This window comes from Rattus norvegicus, chromosome 18 (genome assembly GCF_021556685.1).
Source record: "Rattus norvegicus strain SHRSP/BbbUtx chromosome 18, alternate assembly SHRSP_T2T, whole genome shotgun sequence".
NCBI lineage: Eukaryota > Metazoa > Chordata > Mammalia > Rodentia > Muridae > Rattus > Rattus norvegicus.
The window spans coordinates 163,015-182,785 of record NC_141551.1 but is presented as its reverse complement, the minus strand read 5'-3'; the positions used below and the strand labels follow the sequence as shown (position 1 = coordinate 182,785).

Genomic DNA, 19,771 nt, shown 5'->3' with positions numbered 1-19,771 from the left:
CTCACACACACACTCGCACAAACACACATGCACACACACATGCACACACTCATACACACATACTCATACACACACACATGCACAGACAAAACCTTCAACCCAAAATGTGTTCTGTCTACATGACACGCAGGGACACAGATAGAGGACGCTTTCCTCTGAGCCAAGGCGTGAGCACAGGCTGGACCTCTGCACATGTGTGGCTGATGAGAGGTTTGGCCTTCGTTTGGGACTAGCCTTGAAGTAACTTGATGTGCAAAAGTGGGGAGTAGGATGGGTGGGGCAAAGGGGGCTTGGGGCGGATGGAGCAGGGAGCACATAGGGGTTGGGACAGATGGGGTAGATGGGGGTTGGGGTGGATGGGGGGTGGGATGGTTGGGGCAGAAGGGACAGGTGGGGGCTGGGGAAGATGGGGGGTGGGATGGGTGGGGCAGATGGGGGTTCTGACACCCAGAGGAGGGCTTCACTTTTTAAAAAGGGGAGGGGAGCATGGGGGTGGAAATCTGTGAGGGAGACACGGGGTGGGGCAGAGGAAGGGCTGACATGGGGTTGTAAAGGGAATAAACGCAATAAAAAGCGATCACAAGATAAAAACTGCGTGGTATTGGTGCAGAGACAGACAGATGAACCAGTGGAATAGAATTGAAGACCCAGAAATGAACCCACACACCTATGGTCACTTGAATTTTGACAAAGGAGCCAAAACCACCCAATGGAAAAAAGATAGCATTTTCAGCAAATGGTGCTGGTTCAACTTGAGGTCAGCATGTAGAAGAATGCAGATCACCCAGATCAATCTATTCTTATCACCCTATACAAAGCTTAAGTCCAAGTGGATCAAGGACCTCCACATCAACCAGATACACTCAAACTAATAGAACAAAAAGTGGGGAAGAATCTTGAACACATGGGCACTGGAGAAAATTTCCTGAACAAAACACCAATGGCTTATGCTCTAAGATCAAGAATTGACAAATGGGATCTCATAAAACTGCAAAGTTTCTGGAAGGCAAAGGACACTGTTGTTAGGACAAAATGACAACCAACAGATTGGAAAAAGATCTTTACCAATCCTACAATTGATAGAGGGCTTATATCCAAAATATACAAAGAACTCAAGAATTTAGAATGCAGGGAGACAAATAACCCTATTAAAAGATGGGGTTCAGAGCTAAACAAAGAATTCACAGCTGAGGAATGCCGAATGACTGAGAAACACCTAGAGAAATGTTCAACATCTTTAGTCATAAGGGAAATGCAAATCAAAACAACCCTGAGATTTCGCCTCACACCAGTGAGAATGGCTAAGATCAAAAACTCAGGTGACAGCAAATGCTGGCAAGGATGTGGAGAAAGAAGAACACTCCTCCATTGTTGGTGGGATTGCAGACTGGTACAACCATTCTGGAAATTCCTCAGAAAATTGGACATTGAACTACCTGTGGACCCAGCTATACCTCTCTTGGGTATATACCCAAAAGATGCCCCAACATAACAAAGCCACATGCTCCACTATGTTCATAGCAGCCTTATTTATAATAGCCAGAAGCTGGAAAGAACCCAGATGCCCTTCAACAGAGGAATGGATACAGAAAATGTGGTACATCTACACAATGGAATATTACTCAGATATCAAAAACAATGGCTTTATGAAATTCATAGGCAAATGGATGGAACTGGAAAATATCATCCTGAGTGAGGTAACCCAATCACAGAGAAACACACATGGTATGCACTCATTGATAAGTGGCTATTAGCCCAAATGCTTGAGTTACCCTAGATGCACAGAACACATGAAACTCAAGAAGGATGACCAAAATGCGAATGCTTCACTCCTTCTTTAAAAGGGGAACAAGAATACCCTTGGGAGGGAATAGGGAGGCAAAGTTTAGAACAGAGGCAGAAGGAACACCCATTCAGAGCCTGCCCCACATATGGCCCATACATATACAGCCATCCAATTAGATAAGATGGATGAAGCAAAGAAGTGCAGGCTCACAGGAACCGGATGTAGATCTCTCTCTCCTGAGAGACACAGCCAGAATACAGCAAATACATAGGCGTGCCAGCAGCAAACCACTGAACTGAGAATGGGACCCCCGTTAAAGGAATCTTGGAAAGGCCTGAAAGAGCTTGAAGGGGCTTGAGACCCCATATGAACAACAATGCCAACCAACCACAGCTTCCCGGGACTAAGCCACTACCCAAAGACTATACATGGACTGACCCTGGACTCCAACCTCATAGGTAGCAATGAATAGCCTAGTAAGAGCACCAGTGGAAGGGGAAGCCCTGGGTCCTGCTAAGACTGAACCCCCAGTGAAGTGATTGTTCGGGGGGAGGGTGGTAATGGGGGGAGGATGGGGAGGGGAACACCCATACAGAAGGGGGGGAGGGGAGTACTGGCCCGGAAACAGGAAAAGGGAGTAACAATTGAAATGTAAATAAGAAATACTCAAGTTAATAAAGATGGGGAAAAAAAAAGCGATCACAACAAACAACGCAATAAAAAGCGATGACAACAAACAACAGTGTAATAAAAAGCGACAACAACAAACAACAACACAAACCTGTCTCCCGGAGCTCCAGGCGACACACGCACCCCGTAGTCCCAAAGCTCCTCCACGGCCGCGATGAAATAGTGCCGCGTTTTCTGCTGAAAGCCGCGGGGTCCCTGCCCTGCCTCCTCGCCATAGATGTCGAAATCCTCGGGCGTGTCCACCGTGACAGCATCGTCGTCATACTCTGCCATGACGTCATCGTCGTACTCCGCCGTGACACCATCACCGTCGTCCTCTCGCATCTCTCCTCCTGGCAGAAGGGTGCTAGATTCCCTTGGACGTCGTCTCAGCACCAGGGGCTCTGGAGAGACCAGGCTCAGAGCCTCGCCTTGCTCCACCCGAGTGGCTTCTCTTCGGGGCAGATTTGGTTTTTTCTTTGCTCCTAGGGAAAGGTTGTGAGGCCTCGGGGGCAAAACAGTGCCGTCTCTCCAGCGGCAGATTTTCGGGTACCCCGCTTCAGACCCACGCTGATCTTTCGGCATCTGTGGCAGTGGGGAGGGAGTCTTTCCGGGATTCTCTGTGTGACCTTCCGTGTCTCCCCCAGACCTCCTTCCTCTACTCCGTTCAACGGGCCCCCGTGTTCTCTGGAGAGAGATCTCGAGAAAGAGATCCACATGTCCGCGACGCTCACAGCTACTTCCTGCAGGCAAAGGTTCCTCCTCCTGAGTGGAGACGTGAGGAGGGAGTGCGACTGTGACAGCTTCGCCAGGCGACACTGGTTCCGAGGAGACAACATTTTCGGGTTTGTCACACGGCGCTGAGTGTGTGTTCACTTTTTCTGGGGAGGTGAACCTTCCTCGATGCATGAACGGCACTGAGTGTGTGTTCACTTTTCCCGGGGAGGCGAACCTTCCTCGACGCACGAACCTCTCCCGCGGTGGCACGGCGAGAGAGGGGTTATCCGTTTCAGTTTCATTCAGGAAAGGACTGCTCTCTCGAATTCTAGAACTTCCTGCCTCAAAGTCGTAAGCATAGGACGACACCCAGACCTGAGAACTGTCTCGCGACTCGATCCTTCGGATGTCTCTCGGTGGGAATGCTGACGTTTTCACAACGTGTGAGGGAGAATGATTGGTCTGAGTGGGACTTTTAGTCCCAGAAGGATCTGCGGAGCGAGATTCTATAATGAACTTTTTCCTTTCCTTGCGGTGGTCAATCTGTTTAAGGAGACTCTGGATTGAACGGTTTACGTCTGGAAGCCAACGAGCGGATGCTTTGATTCGTCCCGAAGCCTGTTCCCTACGTCGAGCAACGCTATTCTTCTGGCTTGGGTAGTTTCTCACCATTTCTCTCGTTTTATTTACCAAGCCTCCTGAATTGGTTTCCTCCTCCTTCCTTTTCTTAAAGAAATGAACCATGGGAATCTGTCTTGTGTCTGTTGGGTTCCTTGTCCATGGGACGTTTTTGTGAACTGGTACATATGTCTCTTCGTGGAGATTTATATTTTGCCCAGTACCGAGTACAAACATGTCTCTCGGGAAGTTCTTAGAGCCAGTCGCTATGTGCACCTGGGGCAGAGCTCCCTTCTCTTCGATTGGCGCTTCCTTCTCTGTCACTGCCTGAGGAATGTTTTCTTGGTTGTGCCTCCCACTTTCTTGCCGCTTAGCCACAGTGGTGAGAAACACACTCGTCTTTCTGGGAAAAACCGTGTCTTCAAGTCCTGTGTTCTTGGTAAATCCACCTTGCCCTGCTATGATTTTATTCTTCTCTGACGAGAAACTCTGATTTTCCATACACTTTATATACATTAAATACACTAATTGCTCTGGACTGGGTTCTTGCTCAGGTTTTGCGGAGTTATCCCCATTGGCCTCTTTTAACCAATCTGTGGATTCTGACAGGAAAGGCGCCTCCGAGAATGGTGCGCTTGTGTCATCTGCATCCTGCGGAACAAGATCTCCATCTTTTTCGTGACGTATGTCTTTCCTTTCCGTCGAGGTGATTCTGTCGGGCGTACGGTGCGGTCTCAAATATGTAGCACTTTTGTCTGAAAGTATCCTGTCATGAATCGGAGGTGTGACCTCGAGAATCTCACTGCAGATCTCTAATATGGTGTCCTGCACGGCTGCTGTGCTGTTCCCAACTGATGTTGGGCCGGGGGCATGCGATTTTTCATCAACGTCGCTGAGTAAAGTGTTACCTCTGGCCAGGAAAGCGACCCTGTGAGACCTCTTTTCGCCAAGTCCTCTGCGGTTCTCCGTCCATGATGTGGCGTCTCCTGGTGGACTTCCCAGCCTATACATTAAAGTCGAGTCCGACGAGTTGGAATCCCTGTTTCCTTCAATGATGCTTAAAGGTCCGTGGGGCCTGATACGGGGATACATTTTCTTACCCAATGCAGCGGGACTCGATTCATCTGGAAACCCTGAAGAACCCGCCTTCTTACAAGCCGCCATCGGATCGTCCGGCGCAACCACTGCGGTTGTTCTGTCGTCGGGCAAACCAGAAACCTGGACCTGGAGATCCAGTTTCTTCCGCTTGGCTTCCATGGTTGTCACCAGACTTCTCTTTGCTCTTAACCAAGAAGGAGGAAGTGCCATTTTCTCACCGGGATGGGGTTTGGGCTCGAGCTGGGCTGCTTCGGCTGGGCCTTCATTGCTGTGTGCTGCAGCGGGTGAATGGGCTCTATGAACAGCGTCATGGACATCTCCCTGGCTGTCCGACCAAAAGGAGCCATGCTGGGTAGGATGGCTCAGTGGGAAGCGCATCGGCGTGTTGCTTTTCTTTTTCCTGCTGTGCAGATGATTTGAATTCTGGGAGAAGCTCCTGGGGTCCACGGCATTGTCATTGGCCAACGGGGCCAGAACGCCCTCATAGGTCTCTCCGTAGTAATCACTCACGCCCTCGTCACAACTGGAAACCTTCAGCAGTGCGGTCATCCCGCTCTCCCGGAAGTCCGGGTTGTGGCACCCCAGCACCCACACACCTGGGAATGAGAAAGGGTAAAACCAGTCACACATAGCCCCATTCCCCAAGTCTGTTTCACATTGGAGGTTCTCGCCCACTTCCAGATGGACGAAGACACGGCAGAGAAGTCTGTCCTGTTATGCACGGGTGACGCGGTTAAATCCCCGACATGGGTTCACTGATGCTAGGTAAGGGTCACCGGGGCGTTGCCGCCGGCGTGCCCTGCGCATGGCCAGTCGCAAGGCCGCGGAAGAGGGCTCAGCGGGTAGAGCTGTCTGACGACCTCAATGCGATCCTTAGAATCCACGTCGTAGAGGAAAAGGAACGTGTCTCATAGTTGCCCTTTAACCTCTGACCTTGCGCTACAGCACGGGTGCCCACACAAGTACAAACACACGGTAGAGTGATAAACATGACAAAAACATGTGGAACGTTCAACTATGCGACAATTGTGTCTCTGCATCTAACCCTGACTCTGACTCTGACCCTGACCCTAACCCTAAGCCCTAACCCTGACCCTAAGCCCTAAGCCTGACCCTGATCCTGACTCTGACCCTGACTCAAGCCCTAGCCCTGACCCTAAGCCCTAACCCTAAACTAAACCCTGACCCTGACCCCATTGGTGCTCTCCCTGACCCCATCAGCGATCTCCCCGACCCCATCGGTGGGGGTCACGTCACACAAAGACTTTGTCTGTCTCTATATGAAAGGCAGGTTCGAGGCTTCTATCTGTTTTTCAAAACTTGATCCGGGAATGTATATGTGGTAGGCAAGTCCTGTGGCACTGACCTGCCATGCTGAGTGGGTACTGTTATCTTTATGTCGCCACTCTCTATCATGCCTGGCATAGAGAAGGTAATTGGTGCTCCCAGGGACTAAACCACTACCCAAAGGGCACACATGGACTGACCCAGAGCTCCGACTGCATACTACGTAGCAGAGGATAGCCTAGTGGGTACCAGTGGTAGGGGAAGCCCTTGGTCCTGCCAAGGCTAGACCCCCAGTGCAGGGGAATGTGGGGGGGGGCAGGAAGGAGGTGGATGGAGAGGGACACCCATATAGAAGGGGAGGGGATGGGGCTGATGGACAGGAAAGGGAATAATGTTTGAAATGTAAGTAAGAAATCCCTGATTTACAAAAAATGGGGAAAAATAAATATATAAATAAAAAATGAGAAAAGTACAGAGAAAAAATATAAGAAGACATACAGAAAACTGGAAATGGGATAACATTTGAAATGTAAATAAGAAAAACCTGATTTAGTAAAAGTGAAAAAAAAAGGATAAATTGAAAAAATGTGAAATAAAATAGAATATAACGGTTGGAAATAATATGTATAAGAAAACAGCACATATGTGCACACATGTGTTCGTAACTCAGATATTTTCACCATGGAGTTAATTCTGTTTAAAAAAAAAGAAGACAATGGGTAAATGTTCACAGGAATAAACGGAATGGTTGCATTGGAATGTGCGACACTAAACATACGGATCCTATACAGAGGTGTACACGGCAGCCTTGGGCACAAACACACGGATAAAATTTGGAAGAAATATCGTATCTGTTCACGTGTGTGTGCCTTGGTTGTCGATATCACAATCACAATCATGTCTAAGCAATTTGTTCCTCATTAGAATACTTTGCCATGACCAAAGCCACGGATTAAACCCGTCTGCCTGAATGTGACAGACTGGGCAAAAGAAGCATGAAATGATCACAGTTGTCGGCGAAAGGATAATATGGATAACTAATATCGATAACTAATGTCCACAACCAATACCAATAACTAGTATCAGTAACTGATATCAATAACTAATATCAATAACTAATATTGATAGCTAATATCAACAACTAATATCGATAGCTAACATCAATAACATACATAACTAATATAGATAATGAATATTAATAATGAATATTGGTAACTACTATCTATAAATGCTACCAGTAACTAATAGCAATAACTGTTATTGATAACTAATATTGATAATATCAATAAGTAATATCTATAATTAATATCCATAATTAATACCAATAACTAATACCAATAACTGCTACCGATAACTGATATTGACAGCTACTATAACTGTTATCAGTAACTAATATCAATAACTAATATCGATAACCAATATCGATAACTAATATCAATAACTGATATCTATAACTAATACCTATAACTAATATTGATAAGTCGTATTTATAAGCAATATTCATAATTAATACTGATGACTAATACCAATAACTGCTATCAATAACTGCTATTGATAACTAATATCAATAACTAATATAGATAACGAATATCCATAACTAATACCAATGACAGCTATCAATAATTTTGATAATGGATGTCAATAATCAGTATCGGTAACTAATATCAATAACTAATATAGATAATGAATATCAATAACTAACATTGATAAGTAATGTACATAACTAATACCAATAACTAATACTAATAACAGCTATCAATAACTGATATCAAAACTAATATCGATGACTAATATAGATTATAGATATCGATAACTGATATCGATAAGTGATACCAATAACTGATATTGATAACTGATATAGATAACTGATATCAGTAACCAATATCAATGACTAATATCGATAACTGATATCAATAACCGACACCGACAGCCAACCTGGGTTATCCATGGACATGAAGACGGTGACCCCCGAGTGCGGGAACACCGTGAGTGTGTCTGCGTACACCGCCCTGTGTCTGAACGTGTGTCCAGAGAAGAAGACAGACAGGAAGTCAGTCTGCGCGCCGACGCTGAGCACGTGCCAGGCAGCCACCTCGTGCAGGCAAACGCGCAGCTCCAGGCCATCGAAGACGTAGCCATTAATGCCTGTGAAGCCAATGGATGCGATTGTTAGGAAACGATGAGAAGTTATTATTACGGCCTGGGGGGGAGGCTCAGTGGTTAGAGCGCGGACATGCTGACTTCGTTTCCCAGCAACCACACCTGTCACCTTACCATGGAGAACCGTGAGCAATCAGGGAGAAGATCAATATCTAATAGCCAGGCTGCAAACCCAAAGTGGGGAGATTCACACAGTGTGGGAGCCATAGAGATGAAGCTCCAGGGCGGGGTCACGTGAGGACAGGTGACATATTCAGTTGCCGTTAACTGTCATGGCATTTACACGTGAACGGAGGCCTCACCGGAAAACGAGTGGAGTGAATTTTACGGGAGGAGAAAGTGGACAAGGGATCCCACTGATTGTTTTATTTCATAAGGAGATGAAAATTATTTCAATGCGACATGGTCAGTGAGATAGACCAATGGGACGCCCATGGCACGTGTCATTCGGTCCACTGAGTCAGCAAATATCCCCAGGGAATATAGTCCTATATTTTATAAACATATACCAAATATCTACAAATAAATATACATAAATATAAATGTAAATATAAATATATATATTCCCATACATCCCTATAGAAGGCTGTCCTGTAGAACAGACCCCGTAGGAGGCAGGGACAGGAAAAGCAAGATGACCCACCCCTACATTAAAAGTGAACAAAAGCGGGTTGAAGTGAAAAGATATAGAGAGGGCGGATGACGTGTGCATGGCACGTGATGACATCATAATAAGATATTTCAAAGCGAGCTACGCGGTGCGTCATCACTGGGCACAGGGAGTGATGACATAAAGTGCAGATTCGAAGGTCAGGGTAGCACAGAGCGCCTGTCACTCCTCACTCACTGTGCATGAGGTTGGAGGCCTCGAACTCGGGGTCCTGCAGCTGCACATGTGCCTCGTCGGGGAGGAAGCGTCGCATGTTCTCCGAGATGTACCAGCTCCGGTTCTCATCAAACACGGAGAACAGGATGACGTTCCTCTCGTCTGACATCATCTGTGAATGATGTATGAAGGAGACGTCACTAATGACGTGTACAGTAGAGTGCAGGAGCCGTCACTCATGCCGTAGGCAGGAGCCGGCGGCCCGCACACACGTCACTACGTAAGGCCTACTGGAGATTAGAACACATAAAGCGGGGATCGCATGTGATGGGGTGGATGCTGAATGGCGGCGGAGCAAAAGATTTTGTTCAAAAAAAGCCCCAGGACACCTCGGAATGGCGCTTTCCATAGATATAAACGTCATGTGTGTAAATTTGGTTTTATATGACCCAGAGTTACAGAAGCCAAGTTGCTGAAGAGGAAATTAGAGAATATATATATGTATGTATATGTATATACACTTATATACTTGTATATATTTATTTTATATGTCACACATATTATCATATATTATCATATGTATATTACATCATACATATACAATATATATTTATATATACTTATATATTATATGACACATATATCGTCATATATTATTATATGTATATTTATTATATTATACATATACTTATATTATACATATATACATATATATACATACTTTTCCACAGGCTTCTGGAAGATGAATGTGGAAAGTATGATTAGGAAACATGCTCAGGTGTGGCATCTGCTCACGTCTGAGTATGAGTTCAAAGCCCGGCTACTCTACATTTGTATGCCATACGTCACGCCTGCATCCAAGACCGTGTGCTGCGTGCATCAAACCCACAGAATGCCATGTAACTGGCAGGAATTCACCACCAAGCTTCACAACACGGCCATCGGTTCCTCCACACCCGAGCAGTGAGATTTACTTTTGCAAAGAACTAAATTTTTCTTACTCAGGTAATGACTATTATCACTATTATCATAATAAATAATATACTTATTGTTATGACCAATTGATCATTATTATTGATTATTATTACTTTTGTTTTCGGACAGGCTTTGCTCATAGGCCAGGCCGGCCTGGAAGAAACCAACCCAACACCCTGTAGTGCGGCCGACGGCGTGCACGGTGAACACGGCTAGTTGTACAGTGCTTTCTTCTCCCAGCATCCCTCTGCCCAGAGACTCCGCTCTCCACGGCCTGACCAGACCTTGGTCATCATGTCTTGATTAATTATAGCCAATCAATCATCTTTATCATAGCTAATCAATCATCCTTATTACCCTGTAAATCAGCAAATCGGCCTCACCCCCAGCACTGCACAAACCGGGAGGGGCATCACATGACACAGTCACGGGGTTCATAAGGTATAGGTGGGAGGACCATAGGTCAAAGGTCACCGCCAGCTACATGAAGAGCTCAGGGCAAGACTGGAACCCTGACTCAAAAAATGGTCATTGAAATACGGGTGGGCAGATGGCTCAGTGGTTAGAGCACCGTCCCCTTCCAGGGGTCCCTGGTTCGATTCCTAGCAGTCATGCGGGGGCTCACGGCCGTGCGTCATGGGATCTGATGCCCTCTTCCGGTGCATGTGAAGATGGCCACCGTGTGCTCACGTAAATGTTTTAAAGAAGAGAAATGTAAATGAAGAAATCTGTGTGGCAAAAATTTTTTTTAAAAAGATAAAACTAAATCAATCAATCAATCAATCAATCAATAAGTAAATGTATGTTAAAAAAAAAGAAAACTCAGATTTGATGAGAGTCGAGTGGGACTTGGCTTCTGCACTTTTATCGGGTTGCGTTTTCTGTAGGCCATACATGTACGTTTATACCTATGTATGTATATATGTACATATGTATATATGATTATATTATGTATATATGTATATATGTTTATACTTATGTATATATGTATATACGTTTATACCTATGTATGTATACATGTACACGTGTATATGTTTATATTTATGTATATGTATATACGTTTATAACTATGTATATATGTACATGTATATATGTACGTGTATGTATGTTTATACACATGTATATATGTAATATATGTTTATACATATGTATATATGTACATGCGATGCATGTTTATATCTATGTATGTATATATGTACATATGTACATATGTCTACGTTCAGGTCCAGTCGCTGGGAAGAAAGGGTCTCACCTGGTTCCCCCTTTGATCTACAGATTCTTTACAGCAGATGAGGAGGGGGCCAATCAGCCCGGAAGCCAGGTCTCTCTCGGGATCCACAGCGCTCGCATAGTAGCGCGTCACACACCGCGCATCCGACCTTGCAGGCCCATCCTCTGCGGTCAGCGTCCACCTGTACTTGAACGTCTCTCCTGGGCGGATCGGCAAATCCTTCACGTGCTTCACCCCTGCACACGTTCAAACCGAAAGTGAGTCACTACAGGATCGTGGATGACGTATACAGTGACGTTGCATTAAGTCCAAACATGCATATATTTTATATATATCCTGCACACTGCACATATATATGTGTATATATGTATAACCTGCACACATATATATATCTGTATAACCTGCATATATACATATATGTGTAACCTGTATATATATGTGTATATATGTATAACCTGCATATATATATGTATGTACATATACATATATTTATATATAATATATAAAATATATTAATACATATCGTATTAACATATATCATATATTAATATATTATTATTTAATATATTGGTTTAATAATAATTTAATAATTTAATGATTTAACAATTTAAATTGTCATTTAATACATTAATATATTAAATATAATATATATGTATGTAATTCAAGTTCTCTGCACATCGAAACTGCAACCTGACATGGCACACGCGTATTCTCACACAATTTGGAACAAAACAGAAATAAATTTCCTGGGGTTGGGGATTTAGCTCAGTGGTAGAGCACTTGCCTAGCAAGCGCAAGGCCCTGGGTTCGGTCCCCAGCTCCAAAAAAAAGAAAAAAAAAAAAGAAAGAAATTTCCTGCTTCAGCGATGACAGCGTTTTTTCGTCATGGGAATGACTCATGCACACGCGCATGCAAACTTCCGGCAAACAGAGTGAGACGGCACCTGCCGGACACATGTGGCTCGCACAGCGCACGGTGAAAACGGGCCAGGGAAGGAAGGGCAGCACGTGACCGAGCTCCACGGGAAAAACATTGGGAAAATTCCATGTGCTCCTCACACGGTGCAGAAAAGTGTGTGAAATTATGGTGACAGCAGTGTGTCAACAGCTGGAGGTGTGTCTCGAATATAAATATATATATACACATGTGTGCACATATACGCACATACACGCGCACACACACAAACACACAGACACACACACAGAAACACATACACAGACACACACAAACACACACACACACACACCACACGTACACACACCCAGACACACAGGGAGACACTTGTTACCTCGTGGCAGCCTCCCTGCATGCACAGCGCCAACGTCACGGATCCCATGAGGGTGGATGTTGTATGCCCGGCTCGCTCGGTTCTTGAACACAATCTGAAAGTGCAAGCGAGATGGCGATTCAGGGCGTGGCCGTGGGAGAGGCGTGGACCCCATGTGTCCCGTGTTCTCACCCACACTGAGACGACCCTATGTGTGTCCCGTGTTCTCACCAACAGTGAGTCTCCGACCTCCCCGTAGAGCAGTGGCCCTAGGAGCCCAGCTTCACGCGGGGTGGCCTCACGCGTGTGAAAGGTGCCGTCCGTGTAGGCCACGAACCTGACTTTCTTATATTTGCTGCCGATGCGGCCAGGGCCACGCCCCAGGTACCGGTTCCGCAGGCTCCTGCATGATGGGTGGGGAGGTGAGCGGTGCAGACGATGTGGGGCCTGAACACGGTGCTTGCACAGTTACTCAGTGAGGGGTGAGTGTGTCTGTGTGTGTGCATGTGTGTGTGTCCGTGTATGTATGTCTGTGTGTGAATGTGTGTCTGTGTGTGTGTATATCTGTGTATGTGTGTGTGTGTGCGTGAGTATGCATGTGTCTGTGTGCATGTGTCTGTGTGTGTCCATGTGTGCGTGAGTGTGCATGTGTCTGTGTGTGTGTGTGTAGATATTTGCTGAGCAACTGAAATAAATGTGAAACCCTGAGAAAGAAGCAAAGCCATGCAGTGCAGTGGCTAGAGCTCTCGCCCCCCGTCCCTCTGAAGCGCACGCACAGCCCTGGACTCTTGGGTCTCTTTCATCTCCCTCCATTTCCAGTGCAGGCCATGCCCTTCTGGCCTGCGCATGACCATGAACATCCGTGCTCTTAAGCCCGGCTTCTGGATCCACTGGCCTGAGTAACTGACACGCATGTGAGGTCTGGGTTCTGGGGAGAAGGCAGGGCTGGGTGGTGCAGTAGTTTGCGTCCCGCATGGTTACCCGTCTTCTAGGGTGGCGGCCGCAGGCGCGTAGTCCCAGTCCCCCTCCTCTGCTGCGATGTAGTGCACCCAGGTCTTGGGGTGTCTCTTGGCTGCTGAGCGGACCTGGACGAAGGGGGCGGCATCGGGGTCCCAGGTGAAGACGTCCATTTCCGAGTCCAGATCATCATAGTCCTCTGTGTCCTCGTCCCTTTTCCCCTGCCCCTGGGGCGCCTCGGGGCAGTTGTCCACCTGGACGTAGGCTTCCATGCCACCTGAAGGCACACGGGGCACACGGGATCGTCAATGTCATGGAGGCAGAGTACCATGTCTGTGGGAGGAGATGTGTCAGTACCGTGTCTGTGGGAGGAGATGTGACAGAAGAGCAGGAACCGCCCCAGGTCCATCAGCCACGTCTGAGCCGTGAGCAGAGTCATAGGTGAGATCTCCAGGGAAGCCTGACGGTGGCTCCTCACAGAGAATGTGTGGCCTTCGAGGAGGATGGAGTGTATGTCGGGCGTGGTGCCCACCGCCATCACGTGCCAGTACACGGATGTTCCGCGGCATCCGGTCAGACCTGTGAAATGGGAGTGAGACAGCTACAGAGAAGTAGTAAGGATAAGCAGGATTCAAAGCACATGCATGCATACATGTATACATACATACACACATACATATCTACATGCATAGACACATACATACATACACATATACATGCATACACATATACATACACACATACACATAAGACAGACATACATAGACACATACGTACAACACACATACATACATACATACATACACACAGACATACATAGACACATAGACACATACATACACACATAGCCACTCACATACACACATACATACATAGATACATACATACACACACACATACATACACAGATACATACATACATACACACATACACACATACATGCACCTCCCCTTTCACATCTGAACAAAACAAAAAACACTTCTGTGCACGGACACGACAACAAACACACAATTGCGCTATGGTGTTCGTGTGACACCTGCACTTCCGGCCCTGCACACACACACACACACACACACACACACAAACACACAGCAGCCATGCGCAGGGTACAGTTCACGGGTCCAGAACTCTCTGGAACCCGCACACGACACGCAAGGCTGCGACCCCAGGGAGGTCGGATGGCCGCGCACGAACCCGGCAGTGTCCGGTTCGTGTAGCCATTCACAGTGTGCACCGTGGGCTGGGCCTCGGTGGACGCGGGGTCACGTGTTGCTGCGTGCCAGCTCCGCCCTGTGGAAGGGGAACGAGGTCAGCAGGGTCCGTTCCAGAAGTCAATGACATCACTTCCTCCTCTCCTTTCCCGAGTCACTGTCCCCGTTTCATATGATGGTATATGTAACATATCACATGGCGGTATACCTAACATATCACATGACGGTATATGTAACATATCACATGACCGTGTATGTAACATATCATAACTGAAATTCACCAACCTTCATCGAAGACAGCAAAAAGCAGCACGAAGTGGGGTGGCATCCGTGTTCTGTCTGCGGACAGACGGCCTGAAAGGGAGAGGAGAGCAGTGACTGTGCATCACACACGCCCTGGCGGGAAGGCGCCCCGAGAGCGCACGGCTTCTTCATGCGACGTTCAGGCATGAGAAATGACACACGTCGCCCGGTGTCAATCTCGGTCTTCCGTGTCAGGGTCTTTGCACTGGTGTTTCGGGAATTGTCCGGGGTGAAAGGTCACTGATGTGAGTTTTGGGGTGAAAGGTCACTGACCTGAGTTTTTGAGATGAAAGGTCACTGACGTGAGTTTTGGGGTGAAAGGTCACTGATGGGAGTTTGGGATTTCTTCTAGAAATTGATTTTTTTTGTAAAATAAAAACAAAAAATACTGAGCTGCTGGGAAATGGGATTTAAAATCAGAGAACAGACAGATGGATGGACGAACGGACTGATGAATTTTTTACAGGGTAAAATATCGAAACAGTAAACGTTGTCCGTGAAGTGTGTACATGGGTGACGCGTACACCGGTGATGTGTGCACGGGTGACGTGTGTGGGGGTGATGTGTGCCTGGGTGTCCGTTCTGCGGACAGAAATTAAAGATCTCAGAAAACAGAGAGATCGGACGGGCGGCGCCCGCGCGTGAAAGGAAGCGAAGAGGCTCGTGCCCGTCGCCCTGTGCACGACTCAAATCCAAGTCACCCGGGTGGCCAGGGCGCTGAGGTCAACCATTTCTTTTTTTAAAGATTTATTTATTTATTCTATAGGGGTGCCCTGTGACCGTCTTCAGACCACACCAGGAGAGGGTGCGGGTCACTGTGTGGTCGCTGGGATTTGAACTCGGGACCTCTGGGAGAGCAGCTGGTGCTCTAACCACTGGCCACCCTCTCCAGCCCTGAGGTCAATGATTAATAAATGGGACCTCATGGCACGGAATTATTTTATTATTATTACCCATAATTCCTCCTGTCTCACCCATAATTCTCCCTGTGTTACCCATAATCCTTCCTGTGTTACCCATTAATTCTTCCCGCCCGCCCCCCCCCCCCCCGCGAACCCCGTCCGTTTACCTTCTTTGCACACGAGCAGGGCCCCGACGAGGCCCGAGTTCAGGTCCCTCACGAGGTCCACATGAGACAGGTAGGCATAGGTGAGGCACGGGGGGTCGGAAGCCATTGGGCCGCTCTCCCCCAGGACCTGCCACGCGTAAGTGTGGCTCTCGCCGGGGAGGACTTTGTCGTCGTCCTTCTCGGCCGGGCTGCTGTGGTCGTCGTATGCCGCGCCTGGGAGAAGGGAGTGTGAGAGTGCGAGAGCCAGAGCCGAGCGGGAGGGGAATCAAGATGGTGGTGGTGGTGGTGGTGGTGGTGGTGGTGGCGGCGGCGGCGGCGGCGGCGGCCCCAGACCTGGGTTGTCCTGAGTGCCCACAGGGTCGGGGCAGATTTTCTGTCAGCAAATTTACGTCATCCGGTTGCGCAATGCGCACCCTAATCCGTTAATCAAAGCCTCGCTCTGAGGACCGGTGGCGCAGTGAGAATCTAACACGTGACTCAGATTGGCGGTTCGCCATGGAGGGCGTGGTGAAGTCACTGGGCTGTGAGAATGACGTGCGGACCGCCCGGGTCAGAGAGCATCTGGACACGGACTGGGGGAGTAGCTCAGCGGTCAGAGCGCCAACTGCCCTTCCCGGGTTCTTGGTTCAGATCCCAGCAGCCGCATGGGGGCTCACGGCCGTCTGTCATGGGATCCGACGCCCACTTCCCGTGTGCGTGAGGATGGCCACCGTATATAAGTAAATAAATGTAAAAAAAAACAAAAACAAAAACAAAAACGCAGGACCACACGGGTAAACACGGGTAGAAGCCCCGAGAGAGGAAACGCAAAAAATCTCTGAAAGAATCATGGGAAAACATGGCCACACAGGTGAAGGGGTTGAACAAAACCATCTGGGATCTAAAAACGGAAATGAACACGGACTAGACTCACGCTATATCACATGGCGTATGATCACTCATCACGCTATATTATTACATGGTGTGTATGATCACTCATCACGCTATATTATTACATGGCGTGTTTCCGATAGTCACATGTATGATCACTCATCACGCTATATTATTACATGGCATGTTCCAGATAGTCACTTGTATGATCATTCATCATGCTATATCACACGGCGTGATCCAGATATTTACATGTATGATCACTCATGAACACATGGCGTGTTCCAGATGGGAGAGACACTGACTTACCCTCGGACGCCTTCCAGAAGGACATACCGACAGCGTGGAGACTGACGGGATGAGAAGCCATGTTTTTGAGTGTGATGACCACAGTGTCGTGAACCTCGGTCCAAATGGTGGGGCCTAGGAGACCTGGTAAAGTGAGAAAACAAATGAGAATAAAACATGTAATTCTGGTCACTATAATGGTTTTTTTGTTTTGTTTTGTTTTGTTTTTTTTTTCGGAGCTGGGAACCGAACCCAGGGCCTTGCACTTCCTAGGCAAGCGCTCTACCACTGAGCTAAATCCCCAACCCCAATTCTGGTCACTATAAACGTAATGAGATTATACATGTACGTGGGAAACATCGTGTGTAAGATTATAGACGTACACAGGAAACACCATATGTAAGATTATAGACGTACATGCGCTTCACACTTGCAGGGTCCTGGGTTGCAGGACCAACATGCCTGATGCAGAACTCATGTTAAGGTCACGCCACATATGTATTGGACGTGTAGGTGGAGATACACACGTGGGATTTACAGAGTAACCCAAATAGACACAGGGGCGGGGTCGTCAGGACACGGACCAGAAAATTCAAACACACACAGGTGGCTCAGTGGTTAGAGCAACGGCTGCTCTCCCCCCGGTAGGCCCTGAGTTCGATTCCGGCACCCACGTGGTGCCTCCCAGCCATGTGTCATAGGATCCGGTGCGCATGAGGACAGCAACGGTGCACTCATGTGTAAGTTACTGATATTGATTGATTGATTGATTGATCAATATCATTTTCATTACCCATCCACGGTGGCCTGGGCTTTGCCGTGTGGAAAAACCGGTCCATGTACTCCACAAACACCGTCTTCGTGTGCACAACATGCGCAGACGGCGCTGGTGTCCCGGGAGGGAACCTGGGTGACAAACAAAATGTCGTTCAGTGCGGAGGACTTGGATTCAGCTGCGAACCCATGGCTCCACCCCGGATGCCGCACACGCATGTTACCCCAGACGCGCTTGCATGTCGGTGTCGGGCTCACTCTTTGAACTTCACATGTGTGCGCCCCTCGCACACAGTTCTCTGCAGCTGAACCCCACTCTGCTCTCCCCACCCACCCCTGGATATCAGGAGTTCCCCCATTGCTCTCTCCTGCCCAACTGTAAGCTGATTGACAGCTTTTATGGACGAGGTAGAGAATACGTGGTGAGCATCGGTTATTCAAACTTGAAACGTTCATGCATACATACATATATACACGCATACATACATGCATGCATACATACCTATATACATACATGCATGCATACATACCTATATACACATACATGCATACATACATTCATATATATACACGCATACATACATGTGTACATACATGCATACATATGTGCATACACACCTATATACATACATACATATGTGCATACATATCTATATACATACATGCATGCATGCATGCATATAATATGCATTACAATGCTCCCCATCGGATTGCATGAAGCTGTCAGGGCAGAGAAATAAGCATTCCATGAACACACAGATAATCTTTACACAGGGCACACGCTGTAAATGGATAAAATCGCTGAACTCTAAACCCAGGCAGAGATCTCAGACACGTGAAAACTCACGTCAGCAGGCGCATCGCACATACACTCAAGGAACACGGTCACAGGGCTGGGGCTCAGTCCTCAGAGTGCTTGGTGCTTGGTTGCAGAACCCGTGTTCACGTCCCAGCACCCATGGCACCGCTCTTGGCTATCGCAACCCCAGCTCCAGAGGACGCAAAAGTCTCTTCTAGCTCCTATACACATGTGTAAGTTACATACACACATGAATGAAGTCAAAACCAAATCAAATCATACATGTTCAGGCCAAAAGCACATATGCATGAAATCAAATCAAATCATACATGTTCAGGCAAAAAACAGATATGCATGAAGTCAAAACCAAATCAAATCATCCATGTTCAGGCAAAAAGCACATATGCATGAAATAAAAACCAAATCAATTCATACATGTTCAGGCATAAAACACATATGCATGAAGTCAAAACCAAATCAAATCAAATCCCATGACCTCATTTGTGAAAAATGCGCACACATGTTTGGGATGATGTCACAGGTGAGGCAGGCACAGGACAGAATGAGGCCTGTCATTGCACAGGATGGAGGGATGGATTTAGTGGGGGATGAAGGACAGCTTTACATTTTTTATATATTTACAACAACACGGCTAAAACACGCAGACACAATGGTGACCTTGGCAGAGTGGCTCAGAGGGTCCCCGTGTCTGTTCCTCACAGGTGTGACATGCAGGATAGATGGGAAGCATGATGTGTTAATTCTTTCAGCAAAACATAAAGCAGATGCTGCCCCGCCCTGCCACTCGTGTATATGTACTCGGGTCCACCATAGCCTGTTCACACCTAAACCGTGAGGGATGAG

The 19,771-nt window shown here is 47.2% G+C and overlaps 1 protein-coding gene across 14 annotated transcripts in view; it reads right to left on the bottom strand.

The window, feature by feature from the left end:
• The window catches only part of F8 (coagulation factor VIII), a 32,059-nt gene that overhangs the window by 11,018 nt on the left and 1,270 nt on the right, over positions 1–19,771 (bottom strand). For 9 of the 14 annotated variants that reach the window (XR_015642229.1, XR_015642230.1, XR_015642232.1 and 6 more), the window contains exons 2-14: positions 18,128–18,240; positions 17,356–17,478; positions 16,177–16,389; positions 15,090–15,158; positions 14,788–14,883; positions 13,950–14,171; positions 13,617–13,869; positions 12,867–13,038; positions 12,657–12,750; positions 11,389–11,603; positions 9,183–9,333; positions 8,111–8,320; positions 2,568–5,484 (exon numbers count right to left, since the gene is read on the bottom strand). Coding sequence is in view for 6 of the 14 variants with exons in the window: in XM_087592665.1 (XP_087448791.1) it covers positions 2,568–5,484; positions 8,111–8,320; positions 9,183–9,333; positions 11,389–11,603; positions 12,657–12,750; positions 12,867–13,038; positions 13,617–13,869; positions 13,950–14,171; positions 14,788–14,883; positions 15,090–15,158; positions 16,177–16,389; positions 17,356–17,478; positions 18,128–18,240 (4,848 nt within the window). In the remaining 8 variants the exon portion in view is untranslated. 14 annotated transcript variants of the gene reach the window in all.